A 15,396-nucleotide genomic window follows, 5' to 3' on the forward strand; every position below is an offset into this window, starting at 1 on the left:
ACTTCTCCCCAAATTTCTCACAGCTTCTCCCTTCATGTCTCTTCTCAGAAGTCTGATGGTCCGAGAGCCCTCCATTGGCTCTCCTTTATGTAACAATATGCTTGGCCACTTTTGTTGGCTATCCCTTTTACTCTGTTTTAATCACAGCATTTCTCACCACCTGATTTGTTATATATCGGTTTGTTTTGTTACTTATTACTTGTCTTCCTCCATGAGAATGAGGATTCCACGATGGCAGATATTTTGCCTCTTTGTGTTCGCTGTGTGTTCCTGGTCCCCTAAATATCAGCTGATGCAAAGTAGCCTTTCAAGGAATGAATGAATAGCCCCTTTCAGTTCACGGAAAGCAGGGGGACGAGGTCCAGCCAACCCAGTGAGGAAAGGGTTCTTCTTTAGATTCACTCTACTCTGGCCCTCTTTGGGAGGCTAGAGGCAAGACTTTCATTCTGTTTCTTTTTACTTGCTGCTTTGGGGCAAGCAGCTATTCAGTAACTATATATAATCTTAATTTTAAATGAATAAGTTAAAAATTTAGCCAATTTCCAATGGAAGCTCTATTGGAGTGTACTGTATACTCAGAAAAGATGCAGAAACCGTAGATGATGAGATTTTCACAAAGTAAACACATCCTGGTACCCAGAACCCAGATCAGGAAACAGAACAGTCCCAGAGTCCCAGAAAGCCATTCCTGTCTCTGTCCGTGTAATGTGTGTGTGCTCCGTTGCTCAGTCATGTCCAACTCTTTGCAACCCCATGGCCAGGCTCTCCTGTCCATGGGATTTTCCAGGCAAGAATACTGGACTGGGTTGCCGTTTCCTTCTCCAGGGGATCTTCCCAATCCAGAGATCAAACCTGTGTCTCTTGTACCTCCTGCATTCGCTGGTGGATTCTTTCACACTGCACCACTTGAAAAGCCCGTGAATGTAATAACTCCCCACTATCCACACTTTTAATAGCAGAGAGAGTTTGATAGTTCTATCTGAACTTCATATAAACTGAATTCCGTAGCATGAGCCTTTCTCTGTCTGCCTCCTTTTGCTCACGTTATTTTTATGAGACCCATCCGTGTCATTACAAGCAGGTGTAGTTCTTTCATTTCAGGAGCTGTATAAAATTCCATTTTATAAGTATTATCACAACCCATTTACCCATTTCTACTATTGGTAGGCATTTGGGCTGTTTTTGATATTTATGTATTCATAAATAGTGCTTCTATGAATATTCCTGATTGGCCTTTTGGTGAATATGTCTATATTTGTGTAGCATAAATATTAAGAATATAATGCATGACGCAAAAGATGCATGCCTTCAGCTAAGATTGTGGCAGGAATTTGCCCAGAGTGGTCTCCACTGTCAATGTCCCGGAATTCCAATTGCTCCTTATCACTACACTTCATGTCACGTCTTTGACATTTTAGCCAGTCTGGTGGTTCTGTTTTGAGTGTGAAGTGATCTTAATTTATATGTCTCATGACTAGTGCTGTCTAGCACTTGTTAATATACTTGTTGGCAATTTTCATAAAGCAGGTCAATTTTCATGAATATTAAGTAGATCACATAGGTAGTATGTAAACCAGTCCATCCTAAAGGAAATCAGTCCTGAATTTTTGTTGGAAGGACTGATGCTGAAGCTGAAACTCCAATACTTTGCTGTCTGATGCGAAGAACTAACTCATTTGAAAAGACCCCGATGCTGGGAAAGATTGAGGACAAGAGGAGAAGGGGGCAACAGAGGATGAGATGGTTGGATGGCATCGCCGACTCCATGGACATGAATCTGAGTAAGCTCTGAGTGTTGGTGATGAACAGGGAAGCCTGGCGTGCTGCAGTCCATGGGTCGTAGAGTCAGATTTGACTGAGCAACTGAACTGAACTGAACTGAAATATAGCAGATATGCTACAGGTGATAATTAAATGACTAAATTTGAATAAGCACTGCTTTCATTAAAGAATCTTTTAATAATTGGCATATTCTATTCCTTTAACAAAGATTTTTCTCTGATAAATTCAATTTAATAAAGACTTGTTGAGAGCTCATTATGAATAACCTCCCATGCAGAATGGTGTCAGGCCACCAAGGTCTGTGTCATAGAAAGTGTCCAAGAGAAGGCCACATGTAAGCCAAGTGTAGAAGCAGGAGCAGGGTCTGACCAGTGGGGCAGAAAGTGAAGCTAATACACTGGAAAAGCTTGACTAAAACCTGGAGGTGTGAAATTTTATGAAACTTTTAGGAAGTTGCAAATGTGCAGGTGTGATTACCATAACTGATAAAACTGTCAACTAGTTTTCTGTAGGGAATTAAGACTTGAAAAATGACACTTAACATTAGCCTCCAAAAGTACCAAGCACGGGTATGCTGGGCTTAGGGTTCAGTTACGTTACAAATATCAGGTTGTGTAGCTTGAAGTATTTGAATTTCAGGCATATCACTTACCAATTACTTTTACACCAAGAAAAATGTTCTCATGCTCTCGTGGGCTTTTGCTTTTCCTATTAGACCTATGTCCGTTCTCTAAAGTTTAGGAGGAGCAGTAGTATACTTACTGTCATTAAGAGTATCTGGAGAAACAGTATAAACTCTGTAATTTTTCCAGCTAAGATGCTGTTACCAATGAAACAGAATAGCACTGGCAGCCTCTAGTTATACAGATAAACATTTCATTATTCTTCTGGGGGTTGCAATTATTTGTTTCTAACTAATGTTTTACTGTGACATTAAAAAATACTCTGCTCAAAACTTCAAGCGATTCCTCAGTGCATTGTGTTTGTCTGAAACCAGATTTTAGTTTGCTATTCGAACAGTTAAAGTCCTTTATCACCTTACATTTGAATGTATTTTAATGAAATGTTCTGATTAGAAGATCCCCTCCCCTCAACTGGTTTCAAAAATATTTGAAGGATTTAAAATACTGTAGGGAAGATCTGTAATTTCTGAATAAACCTTGTTCTATTTCAAGGCCAAATGTAACTCAGTTGTTGACAAAAATTATGATGGAGATAAATGTGAAAAAAAAAAATGTGTCTCTCTCTGGAGTCAGGAGTTATCACATGTGGTATGCTCTACCTGTAGGTTGAAGAAAAAGTCCCAGTCGGTGGATATTACTGCTCCAGGGTTCAACCCTTTGGCTGGTGCAGGAAAGCAAATGCCACAAGCCAGTAAGCCCCCGGCACCCAAGACGCCCATCATTGAAGAAGAACAGAACAACGCAGCAAATTCCCAGAAACATCCTTCCCGAAGAAGTGAGCTGAAGAGGTTCTACACCATTGGTGAGTGCCATGATTTATGCAAATGAGTAGATGACGTCTATTGAATCAGAACCGTGAATGTGAGGGGCTGTGGTTAATGTCACCTTGTTTATATAATATATATAACTGTTGCTCAGTATCCATGGGGATTGGTTCCAGGACCCCTAAAGGACACCACAGCTGAGGATGCTCAAGTCCTTTATATAAACCAGCATAATATTTGCATAGAACCTACACGCATCCTCCCATATACTTTAAATCATCTCGAGATTACTTATAATACCAAATAGAATATGCTGCTACTGCTGCTGCTAAGTCGCTTCAGTCGTGTCTGACTCTGTGCGACCCCACAGATGGCAGCCCACCAGGCTCTGCCGTCCCTGGGATTCTCCAGGCAAGAACACTGGAGTGGGTTGCCATTTCCTTCTCCAGTGCATGAAAGTGAAAAGTGAAAGTGAAGTCACTCAGAAAGTGTCCGATTCTTCGTGACCCCATGGACTACAGCCTACCAGGCTCCTCTGTCCATGGGATTTTCCAGGCAAGAGTACTGGAGTGGGTTGCCATTGCCTTCTCCAAATAGAATATGAATGCTATGTAAATCATTCTGGGTGTAAAACAATTGCATTTTTTTTTTTGGAACTTTCTGAATTTTTCTCCCCAAATATTTTCAGTCCTTGTTTGGCTGAATATGTGGATGTGGAACTTGCAGATACAAAGGGGCAACTGTATTTCTGGTGGTTTCCATGGACATTTTCTCATACAGCCTGAACATAGAGTTGGAAAAATACCACAAGCCTTCAGCAAAGTTAAGTAAGAGAGTAGGCTTGAAGACTTTCTATATCCTGCCTAACAGAAGTAACTTACATATAGATATATGATTTTCTAAGTTTTAAGCTTATGTGCTGTTGTTTTCATTTTTGCCAGTCTTTAGCCAGTGCTGTTTTCTCTGTGGGTTTTGGGTTTTTGTTCTTTTCATTTTCCCTCCAGGCTCTCAAGTGGCTGACCCTGTTCTGTCGGGTTGTTGAGGCGGTGGTTGATGTCAGCCTGTAACTAACAAAGCCACTAAGAAAATAGAAAATTATTACATTCTGAAGAAGGACGAATAATGTTGTAGATCTGTTTTCACCTTGCACATTACATTGGAGAGAGTGAATCACGTCCAGATCCCATTGTATGATAAGATAGTAGGCTAGGGAGAGGGTCTGTCCACATTTAGTTCAGTTCAGTTGCTCAGTCATGTCCGACTCTTTGCAACCCCATGGACTGCAGCACGCCAGGCTTCCCTGTCCATCACCAACTCCTGGAGCTTGCTCAAACTCATGTCCATCCAAAGTTTGCTGTACATCCAGAACTATTTACATAGCATTCATTTTATATTCAGTATTATAAGTAACCTATCTACATTGTGTCCCTTTTTTCTCAAGTAGAATAATATCCTATAATTCTGAACTTTAACACCTAAAGTGTTTGAGATAATACAAATAAGTTGTATTGCCCACTTTTATGTACCAGTGTTTGCTTATCATGTCTTTGACCTTGATTTCTACCTCTCAGTAACAATTTTCAGTGTGTGTGGTCTAATTGAGACAAAAGTTGCTAGACGTATATATGGCAGAGGTCATACATGGGGGAGATGAATTTACCCAAGAAGATGATGGATGCAGCGGTGTTGCTTATTATCTCTTGGAGAGATTTAATCATCACCGAAAACCCTTACAGTAGATGCTGTTGGCTTAATGGTTTTACCAAAGTTACATTAAAGGGCTCATGTTTTACATGGTATCCAATACCCCTGCGCTCCCAACATGGGATGTTTGTATTATTTTTCTCAGATATTTTAGTGTCTCTATCTAGAAATGTAATCGTATCAGATTTCAACTCTGATTCCCACACCAGTTTTCTATGTGACTTTGTGCAGTCATTATACTCTGTCTTTGGGTTAAATTACTTCCTTCACACTTAAAGAGATGCCTCCATGTATGTCTAGTTGTATTCAGGATTTGGCGCCTAAAACCATGCTTTCTCTTCCCATTATGTCTTCTTCCTATATCTGTTCTCAGGTTTCCTCTTTCCAGATGAAGCTATTTGTGTCTTACTTTTTTAATGGGTGTCTTTCAGGATGTCAGTGGTCACCTATAATGAGACTTGATATGAGAGAAGGTAGACAGGAACATATTTCCATTTGTAAAACTTATAATAGCAGAGTTCTAAAAAGCAATCAGCTGCAAAAGCCCATGGCATTTACATAACTGCCTCTCTCCATTTCCCAGTGTCCTCTCCTTCCATCTTTCAACATGTCCACAACCATCTGCTGCTTTTCTGATTTATTAACTAGCTAAGATGACAGTATTTTTCCTTCAGAAAACAAAACTTATCTTACAACTTCAGTATTCCTTAAAGATGAGAACATGAGAGCAAAAAATTGACCAGCTTGATCAAAGGAAATAAAGAGCTAAGCATGGAAAATAAAAGTATAAATTGTGTTTGAATTGCAAAAAGATGAACTGTGTTATTTTAAATAGCCCTGCCACTAGTGAATGGTTAAGTATTGGATTTGCAAGAATTTTATTCATAACTGCTGTCAGTGACATGTCTGTATATTAAAATAGACAAAAGAATTGTCAACTTTCCTTTTTTGATATCACCCTTCTACTAATTTGGACCTGGAGACATTTTCAAGATTGAAATATTAGCAACCATGTAAATCACCTGTGTTGAAAGATCATTTTGCAGAACAAGTCTATTTAGTATCCCTTGGTAAATGTGTTGGTGATAAACAACAACAATTTTAATTGCCATTTATGAGTAATTCTCAATACCAGGCATAAGTTAAGTTCCTTCAATCTCAGTTGATCTTCACAAGTCTTGTTAAGTACTATAGTCTCTGTTTATGGATGAGAGATAGAAAATTAAAGGAATTAAACAAAAAATTGTGAGCCAGAGATAGCCGACTCTGTGAATGAAATTAACCTTCTCATGACATTTTAGCATTAGCCTCTGTCACTCAGAATGATACCAACCCCCTTGACAAAGAGGTGAGCCAAGAGTTTCTATCGAAAATACAGTAGAGTGATATTTTTACTGCAATCCCCGGATAATTTCACTTAAGTTAACCATGCCAACTAACCCATCCACTGGCCAATATACCCTTTTGTTTAAAGATACTATTCAGTATGGTACATATATACAGTGAAACATTGCTCAGTCATAAAGGAATAAAACAGTGCCATTTCCAAAAAAATGGAGAGACCTGAAGACTGTCATGTAGAAAGAAGTAGGTCAGAAAGACAAAAACAGTATTATATAATGTGACTTATATGTGGAATCTAGATAAGTGGTACAGGTGAACTTACTTGCAAAGGAGAAATAGAGACATAGATGTAGAGAGCAAACTTATGGTTACAGAGCGGGGAAGGGAGGGATGATTGAATGGGGAGATTGAGATTGACATATATACTCTACCATGTATAAATCTAGACAGCATATTAAAAAGCGAGACATTACTTTGACAACAAAGGTCTGTCTAGTCAAAGCTATGGTTTTTCTAGTAGTCATGTATGGATTTGAGAATTGGACTGTAAAGAAAGCTGAGCACCAAAGAATTGATGCTTTTGAACTGTGGTGTTGGAGAAGACTCTTGAGAGTCCCTTGGACTGCAAGTAGATCCAACCAGTCCATCCTAAAGATCAGTCCTGAGTGTTCATTGGAAGGATTGATGTTGAAGCTGAAACTCCAATACATTGGCCACCTGATGGGAAGAACTGACCTATTTGAAAAGACCCTGATGCTGGGAAAAATCAAAGGCAGGAGAAGAAGATGACAGAAGATGAGATGGTTGAATGGCATCACTGACTCAATGGACCTGAGTTTGAGCAAGCTCCAGGAGTTAGTGATGGACAGGGAAGCCTGGTGTGCTGCAGTCAATGGGGTCGCAAGGAGTTACACACAACTGACTGACTGAACTGAACTGATGTATAAAATGCACTTTTCTGGTGGCTCAGCTTATAAAGAACTTGCCTCAGTGCAGGAGACACAAGAGATGGGAGATCGATCCCTGGGTCGGAAGATCCCTGGAGAAATGGCAACCCCTCCCAGTATTCTTGCCTGGGAAATTCCATGGACAGAGGAGCCTGGTGGGCTACAGTTCATGGGGTCGCAAAGAGTTGGATACGACTGAGTGTGCACACACACACATACACACACACACATATGTATAAAATAAATATCTAATGAGAACCTAATATATAGAACAGGGAACTCTGAAAAACTAAAAACTAGGCAACTCTAGGAACTCTAGGAAAACTAAAAAGGGGATTATGTGTATAACTAATTTACTTTTCAGTACAGCAGACACTCACACGATATTGTAAAGCAACTATACTCCAATATAAATTAAAAAAAAAAAAATAAACATAGCTTTCAGTGCCTCAACTTATGACTCACACAACTGGAAAAACCCTCTTGTGGCTAAGTTGACTACTACATTTAAATTTAGCAATGAAATGATTTATGAAAATTCAAGCAATAATTCAGAGAATTTTTAAATTAAAAAAAGAACTTCAATTAAAAATAAATGACGTTTTCAAAAAGAGCTAAAACTTTTTTGGAATTATTTAAGTGTCCCTTAGTGGCTGAGTCGCTGCAGTAGCTTTTCTAGAAATTTCTTTTGATCTCTCAGCTTTTATCCCTCGTGAACTTGTTTATGGATCTACTTCCTATTGAGAGAACTCTACAAAGAGAAATTAGTGCCTCCTTATGTAGGCAGTAGATTCAGGTCCTTAATTATTCTTAATAGCAGAAATATTTGGAGGAGTAAATGGCAACCCACTCCAGAATTCTTGCCTGGAGAATTTCAGGGACGGGGGAGCCTGGTGGGCTGCCGTCTATGGGGTCACAAAGAGTCAGACACGACTGAAGTGACTTAGCAGCAGCAGCAGAAATATATTAAGCCTATTATAGCAACCAAAACATGGCACAGCATAAATTCATTACTTTTTGTAGGAGAATAATTCATCTTACAAGAAGTGTAATAAAATTTTGTTGTTTTGAAATAAGTAGGGGAAAAGCTTTTCTCTTTCAATGTGAGATATATGAGTCTTTAGCTAGATTGAAACAGTTGTAATCACGGTATCAGGACTATGGCTAAAGAAAGAGCTTTCTCTGTGCTGCTTCTGTCACTAAGTGTACAGTCTTGCACAGTTATTTACCAACACTTGACCTTAACTTTCTCATCTGTACAGTGATAGATTTATAGCAAATTGGTCTTTCTGAGTATTTTTTTTCTCTTGCATTCTTTATTTTACAATTGACCGTGTAAAATATTGTATTCATTTTCTATTGCAATGAAACAAATTACCACAAACTTAGCTGTTTAAAACAACACCCATTTATCAGTTCATAGTTGTATAGGTCAGAAGTCCACATAGCATGCCTAGGTTCTCTGCTCAGGGTGTATCTACAAGGCTTAACTCAAGGTATTAGCTGGGCTGAGTTCTTGTCTGCAGATTGGTCCAGCTAGGGAAGGATAGACCTCCAACAAAGGGAGTGAATGCTTCTAAGTTCATTCCTTTTGTTGGCAGAATTCAATTCTTCTCCTTTGTAGGACCGAGGTCCCCTTTCCCTTGTTGGCGATCGGCTGAAGCTTCACTCCTAGCTTTCAGAGGCTACTCTCTTCGCGTGTCACGTGGCCTTTTCCATCTTCAAGCCAGTAACTGTGTGTCAGATATTTCCCATGATGCATCTCTGACTTTCTCTCCTCAGGCTTGCAAGAAAGCTTTCTGCCCTTAAAGGGCTTGTGTAGTTAGGTCAGGGCCACAGAGATGATCTCCATGTTTGAAAGTCAACAAAAGCTAATCATGGGAGTGATGTCCATCACCATCACAGGCCTGGGGATCTCAGGAAGGGTGAGAGGGGTAAGAAATATTGGGAACTATTTTAGCATTTTGCCTAATACATTTTACACTACTTACCCCATGCACACTCAACCACAACACAGCTGAAAAAAATTTTCAGAAAACATTTCCTTTCTATTCATTATAATTGTTATTTTCTCATGTCTTAAATGCAGTCATTTAAATTTAATGTAGTCATTTAATTTAGCTCACTAAATTGATTGCATGTTCTGTTAAGGAGCTGTGACCTACAACTGGGCTAGATATTTGAAGTTCTTCACATACTTAAAATTCTATGATTATTTTTAAACGAAAGTGCTAATTAGAACTAGAATAATACAACATTAAATTAGTGGACTAGCTCTAATGGCTAAACAGATGAAAAAAGAATAGAATTCTTCCCTACTCTAATTTTTGTTCATGCTCAATAAAGCCATTTGAGTTTGGCAGTTTATATGAGGAACCTGCATAGCCTTGAAAAACATAATCCCTACTTTAAAAACATGTATAATATCATATATGAAACGAGTCGCCAGTCCGGGTTCGATGCACGATACTGGATGCTTGGGGCTGGTGCACTGGGACGACCCAGAGGGATGGTATGGGGAGGGAGGAGGGAGGAGGGTTCAGGATGGGGAACACATGTATACCTGTGGCGGATTCATTTCGATATATGGCAAAACCAATACAATATTGTAAAGTTAAAAAATAAAATTTAAAAAAAAATTTTTTTTTTAAATGGAAGATGAGGGAATTCCCTGGTGGTCCAGTGGTTAGGGGTCCGAACTTTCACTGCCAAGGTCCTAGATTTGCTTTCTGGTCGGGAATCTACGATCCCACAAGCCTCGTGCTGTGTCCAAAAAGAAGAAGAAAAAAAAAAAAAAACAGATGGAAGATGAAATCAAATAATAGACTCATTTTTCATACTCCACGTACTTGCTACCTTTAATCCAGAGAACTACATGCAAGGACTTCTGAAAGAGCTGTAAGGTAGGCGTAGAGGTAGAGAAGAAGGCTAAGCACACAGGACCCCAAAGTGTCCCATCGCTCCCTAAGCTGAGCTTGTACGGTCCAGGTAATATTTGTTCCTTGGTTCAGAGTCTTAAAGCCAAAATTCCAGCGTCTGTGACTGTTAGTAAAAGGTGCTCATTTCTTTCCATTCTGAGATTTTCCCCTTGAAAGTTAGGAAGTGCGACAGCTCTTGAATAGATGCTCTGTAATCAGAGTCATTCATTGACACAAAATGCTGATTAATCTCCGATCAGACCTTGCTGTGGGAGGCCTGATAGCAGATGCTGTTCAGAATAAAAAGAGTAAAACAGAGATCTCTGCTTTCAAGGTGTTTACTGTGTGTGTGGTGGGGGGGGGCGGGGAGTTGGGAGGAGGGAGTGTCTGATTAAAGCAGGCACGTCATTGAGTGGAACACAAGACAGATGCCCCCCAGTGCCATGGTGAGGGGTGGGGTGCAGAGGGGAGATGAGAGAGGAGCAGGAAGGGCAGGAGAGGTTCACTCCAAGTGCAGTGGAATCCAAAAGATGGACAAATCACATCAGATTGTAAAAACACAGGGGCTCTTTATTGACTGCATAGATCCAGCCACTCTTCACCACCCTCCACTGTCCTTGCTTATCAGCTGCCTTGCATCTGGCACCTACCTGTCTTCCTTATCTTCTAGTGTTGTCTGTCTCCATACCAACTGTCACTTCTTATGAGGAGGGAAGGATGCCATAAATTTCACTAATCCCAGCACTTAGTTCAGTGTGAGGCACACAGTAAGTGCTCAATAAACTTTAGGGATGGGACAGAGGAGTGAGAGAGGGGTGCTAGGGGAGGTGGAGGTGACGATCCTTGCCCTTCTCAGTGGGGGAAGAGGGAGGAGACCTGTTAAAAGTTCAATTTAAGGAAGAGCTTTGAAAACTCAGCGCACTAGAGAAGGATTGGAATCCCTGCTGTGAGGAGCAGTGAATAAGATCATACAACCTTGATATCTGTTAGAAAATAAAAAGTTTAGAGTTAGCAAAGCCCTCATTTTAATTTTTTTAAATTGCAGCATAATTGATTTATAATGTTGTGATAGTTTCTGTTGTGCAAAGCAACTCAGTTATACATACATTTTTTGGGGGGGTTTCTTTTCTTTTATACTTTATTACAAGATGTAGAATATAGTTCCCTGTGCTATACAGTAGGGCCTTGTTGTTTATTTTAGATATAGTAGTGTGTATCTGTTAATCCCAAATTCCTAATTTATCCCTCCCCCAACCTTTCCCCGTTGGTGAAGGTGAAAGTGAAGTCACTCAGTCATGTCTGACTCTTTGCAACCCCATGGACTGTAGCCTAGCAGGCTCCTCCATCCATGGGATTTTCCATGCAAGACTACTGGAGTGGGTTGCCATTTCCTTCTCCAGGGGACCTTCCCGACCAGGGATCAAACTGGGCTCCCACACTATAGGCAGATGCTTTACCATCTGAGCCACCAGGGAAGTCTCTTCCGCTTTTTTAACAGTTAGTCTTCTATGGAAAAGGCAATGGCACCCCACTCCAGTACTCTTGCCTGGAAAATCCCATGGACAGAGGAGCCCGGTAGGCTGCAGTCCATGGGGTCGCTAGGAGTCAGACACAACTGAACGACTTCACTTTCACTTTTCACTTTAATGCATTGGAGAAGGAAATGGCAACCCACTCCAGTGTTTTTGCCTGGAGAATCTCAGGGACCAAGGAGCCTGGTGGGCTGCCGTCTATGGGGTCGCACAGAGTCGGACAAGGCTGAAGCGACTTAGCAGCAGCAGCAGTCTTCTATATCTGTGAGTCTGTTTCTGTTTTGTAAATAAGTTAATTTCTATCATTTTTTTAGTTTCCACATATAAGTGATATTATATAATATTTATCTTTCTCCTACTTCACTTAGTATGATAATCTCCAGGTCATCCGTGTTGTTGCAAATAACATTATTTCACTCATTTTATGGCTTTATTCCATATATATATGTATATATACACATACATACACACACATATACATACATATACTACATTTTCTTTATCCATTCATCGATGGACATTTAGGTAGCTTCCATGTCTTGGATATTGTAAATAACACTACATTGAACATTGTGGTGCATGCATCTTTTCAAATTAGAGTTTTTGTCTTTTGCATATATGTGGCCAAGAATGGGATTGTTGGATCATATGTTAACTCTGTTTTTAGTTTTCAAAGACCCTCCATACCGTTGTCCATAATGGCTGCCCCAATTTACATTCCCACCAACAGTGTAGGATGGTTCCTTTTTTCCATACCCCCTCCAATATTTATAATTTGTAAACTTTTAATTATGGCTGCTTTGACTGTCATGAGGTGAAAACTCATTATAGTTTTAACTTGCATTTCTCTAATAGCAATGTTGAACATCTTTTCATATGGCTGTTGGCCATTTGTATGTCTTCTTTGGAGAAATGTCTATGTAGGCCTTGTCTCCATTTTTTGGTCAGTTTGTTTGGGTTTTGTTTTTATATTGAGCTGTATGAGGTGTTTGTATATTTTGCAAATTAAACACTAGTTGGTTGCATTGTTAGCAGAATATTTTCTGCTGTGTCTTAGGTAGTCTTTTTGTTTTATGGTTTTCTTTGCTATGCAAAAGCTAATAACTTTGATTAGGTCCCATTTGTTTATTTTTGCTCTTATTTCTTCTGCCTTGGGAGACCAACCTAAGAAAACGTTGCTGCTATTTATGTTAGAGAACGTTGTGCCTGTGTTCTCTTCTAGGAGTTTAATGGTGTCATATCTTATACTTAAAGCCCTTTTTTTAATTACTTACACTATTTAAATGCTCTCTGCAAGTTCAAGGAGAAGACAGAAAAGGGCTGAGTTTAGCCTTCCCAGGTTCCTAGCTTTGCAGGGTTTCCAAACAGGGCCAGTAGGGCACTCCTTGGCCAACAGGTGTCTGAATACCTCTGGAACCTTCTTTCAGTTGAGACTTACGTTCAGGTCCTCACCTTGTCAAGGGAACTAACAGTCTGCTCACCCCTTTTAATCTCCTGTTTGCCCTTATGCCTAGTCTCTACTTTTTATCCTTTCTATATTAATCTCACTGCACCACCTTCTCTTCGTTGGATACCACCTATGATGAACCAGTCACTATTCTTTACACAGTAATTTCTAGTTGTATTCAGAGGAACAAATTCAGGGTTTATTTAGTGCATGTGTTTAACTCAGAATTTTCCATATATGAAAATATGTTCCTTCATTTGTTAACCTATCCACTTATTAATTGAATAAGTACTTACTAAATGCCTAGTACATACCAGGTCTTATTTGAAGTGCCAGGAACACAAGAGAAAATAGATGAAGTCCAAGTGCTCAGGTGCTTATATTCTACTGGGAAAAACAAGCCATAAATAAATGGGATATTTAACACATTGTCAAAGAATGATAAGTTTTTAAAGAACAGTAAAACAGGTTAAGGGAAGAAGGCAATAGAAAAGTTACTTGGTAAAATGTGTTTAAATCTTATACAATTTTTGTAAACATTCTAGCAAATAAATGATACAGTTCTGAGAAATCAATTAAGCTGGTTTCAATTACAGGGCATTTGATGTATAATAATAGATTTATTTCAAAGAGTTGTTTTTCACTTGGCATAGAATTAGTTTATGAAAAGACTAATGGGATTGATATTTGTAGCATGAAGAATTGATATTTGCAGCATGAAGAAGAAAATGATTGATGGGAAATTTAGTGATTCTCAAGCTTCCCAGCATTGTTTTAAAGAGGAGGTGCCCAGATGTTCTTCATTTCTAAGAAAAGAATAGGTTGTAGCAAAGAATATTAAAATGAAGTATCAAGGGAGTGTAACAAATTGAGCACATGTACTGGGAAGTTTGGGTTTTGTTTTCTGAAGTACAGCTGTTATGTCTTAAGAGTGGTTTAGGCATCAACTTGCCTGGAAAAGTGCTAAGATCAGCTCTCTGAGATCCTGAATGGTTTTGACCCATGGCAGGAAGGCAGAAGGATAGTCACGCATCCCATAGTACTTACAGAGTTCCTACTTCTGCTCCCAAAGGCAGGGTGGATCAGTGAGGAACTTGGCCTATGAAATGTGATGTCTAAGTTGGAATCCCATTCCCCCTGCCAGTTATGTGACCATGAACAAGATCCTTAAACCATGGACAAGATACTCAAAGCTCAGTGTCTTTACTTACAAAAGAAAATAAAAACTGGTGCTTCCCGAAAAGGCTGTTGTGACGAGTATATGAAGTTGTCTGTATAAAGTGCCTAGACCTTGGAGGTTCTCCATGAATATTAGTGAATTGTTGTTGAGCATTAAAGATATGGCTTGAATGAGGTGCCATGATCCCTTCCCTCCTGCATATATGAAGCCAGCCTCCAGTCCTGATCCTTGTGGATATGCTCGCTTATCTCTTGGTTTTTAGCTGGCAGTTTCTCATTCCCCACCAGATAAGGTTGTTGCTCTATAGACCTTTCATTCTGTGCCCCAGTTTGCTGTCCAGCTTAGTCTCAGACCCCAGCCCTGCCCTCTAGCCATGCTTCTGTATGATGTGTCATGGGCTTTATGGAAGTATTTCCTTCTGCCTACAACAGTGTTAGAATTCCACCCCAATTCCCCCCATACTTGGCCACCCCTTCCCCAAATTTGATCACATGGATAAATCCACAGCATTTTAGCATATGCATTGTCTGTGTCTTAGGTTACTAACAAATACATGTTGAATTGGGTGAATGCTTATATTAATAACATTCCACTCAACATTAATGAGTGGATACTTATTATGGCCACTAGGTAGCATTCTGTGGAACTAAGTGTCTGAAAGTTGAAGATTTATTCACAATCACACTGGAAATAGTGGCAAAACCAAGGAAAGAATCTAAGTAGGTTGATAACTAATGGTAAACAGCTTATCTTCCAAACGTTTTCAGGTCAGGTTCTTTTCTCAAAAACAAAATGAGACTAGAGCATTGACAGAGATCTCAGTGAGTGGTTTTGCAAGGGCTAGTCCATACCACTGATGGTGAAACAAATGCATTTAAAAAAAAAATACTAGTTTTTCATGAAATTACATGTATTTGACCAAAGTGACCATCTTTTCCTTCTTTTTACTCATCCTTTCTTCTTTCTGTCCTTCTTCCCCTCCTTCTCTCTTTCCCTGTCTTTCTTTTCTTAACTCCTTTCTTATGTTAGTGAAGTCGCTCAGTCACGTCCAACTCTTTGTGACCCCTTGGACCGCAGCCCACCAGGCTCCTCTGT

General features: G+C 39.6%; 1 protein-coding gene across 4 annotated transcripts in view; it reads left to right on the forward strand.

Annotated features, from left to right (window-relative positions):
* The window catches only part of OXR1 (oxidation resistance 1), a 550,155-nt gene that overhangs the window by 261,521 nt on the left and 273,238 nt on the right, over positions 1-15,396 (forward strand). For all 4 annotated transcript variants that reach the window (XM_070382170.1, XM_070382171.1, XM_070382172.1 and 1 more), the window contains exon 3: positions 3,071-3,267. In XM_070382170.1, the coding sequence (XP_070238271.1) occupies positions 3,071-3,267 (197 nt within the window). The remainder of the gene's footprint in view (positions 1-3,070; positions 3,268-15,396) is intronic.

Source organism: Bos mutus, chromosome 14 (genome assembly GCF_027580195.1).
Source record: "Bos mutus isolate GX-2022 chromosome 14, NWIPB_WYAK_1.1, whole genome shotgun sequence".
NCBI lineage: Eukaryota > Metazoa > Chordata > Mammalia > Artiodactyla > Bovidae > Bos > Bos mutus.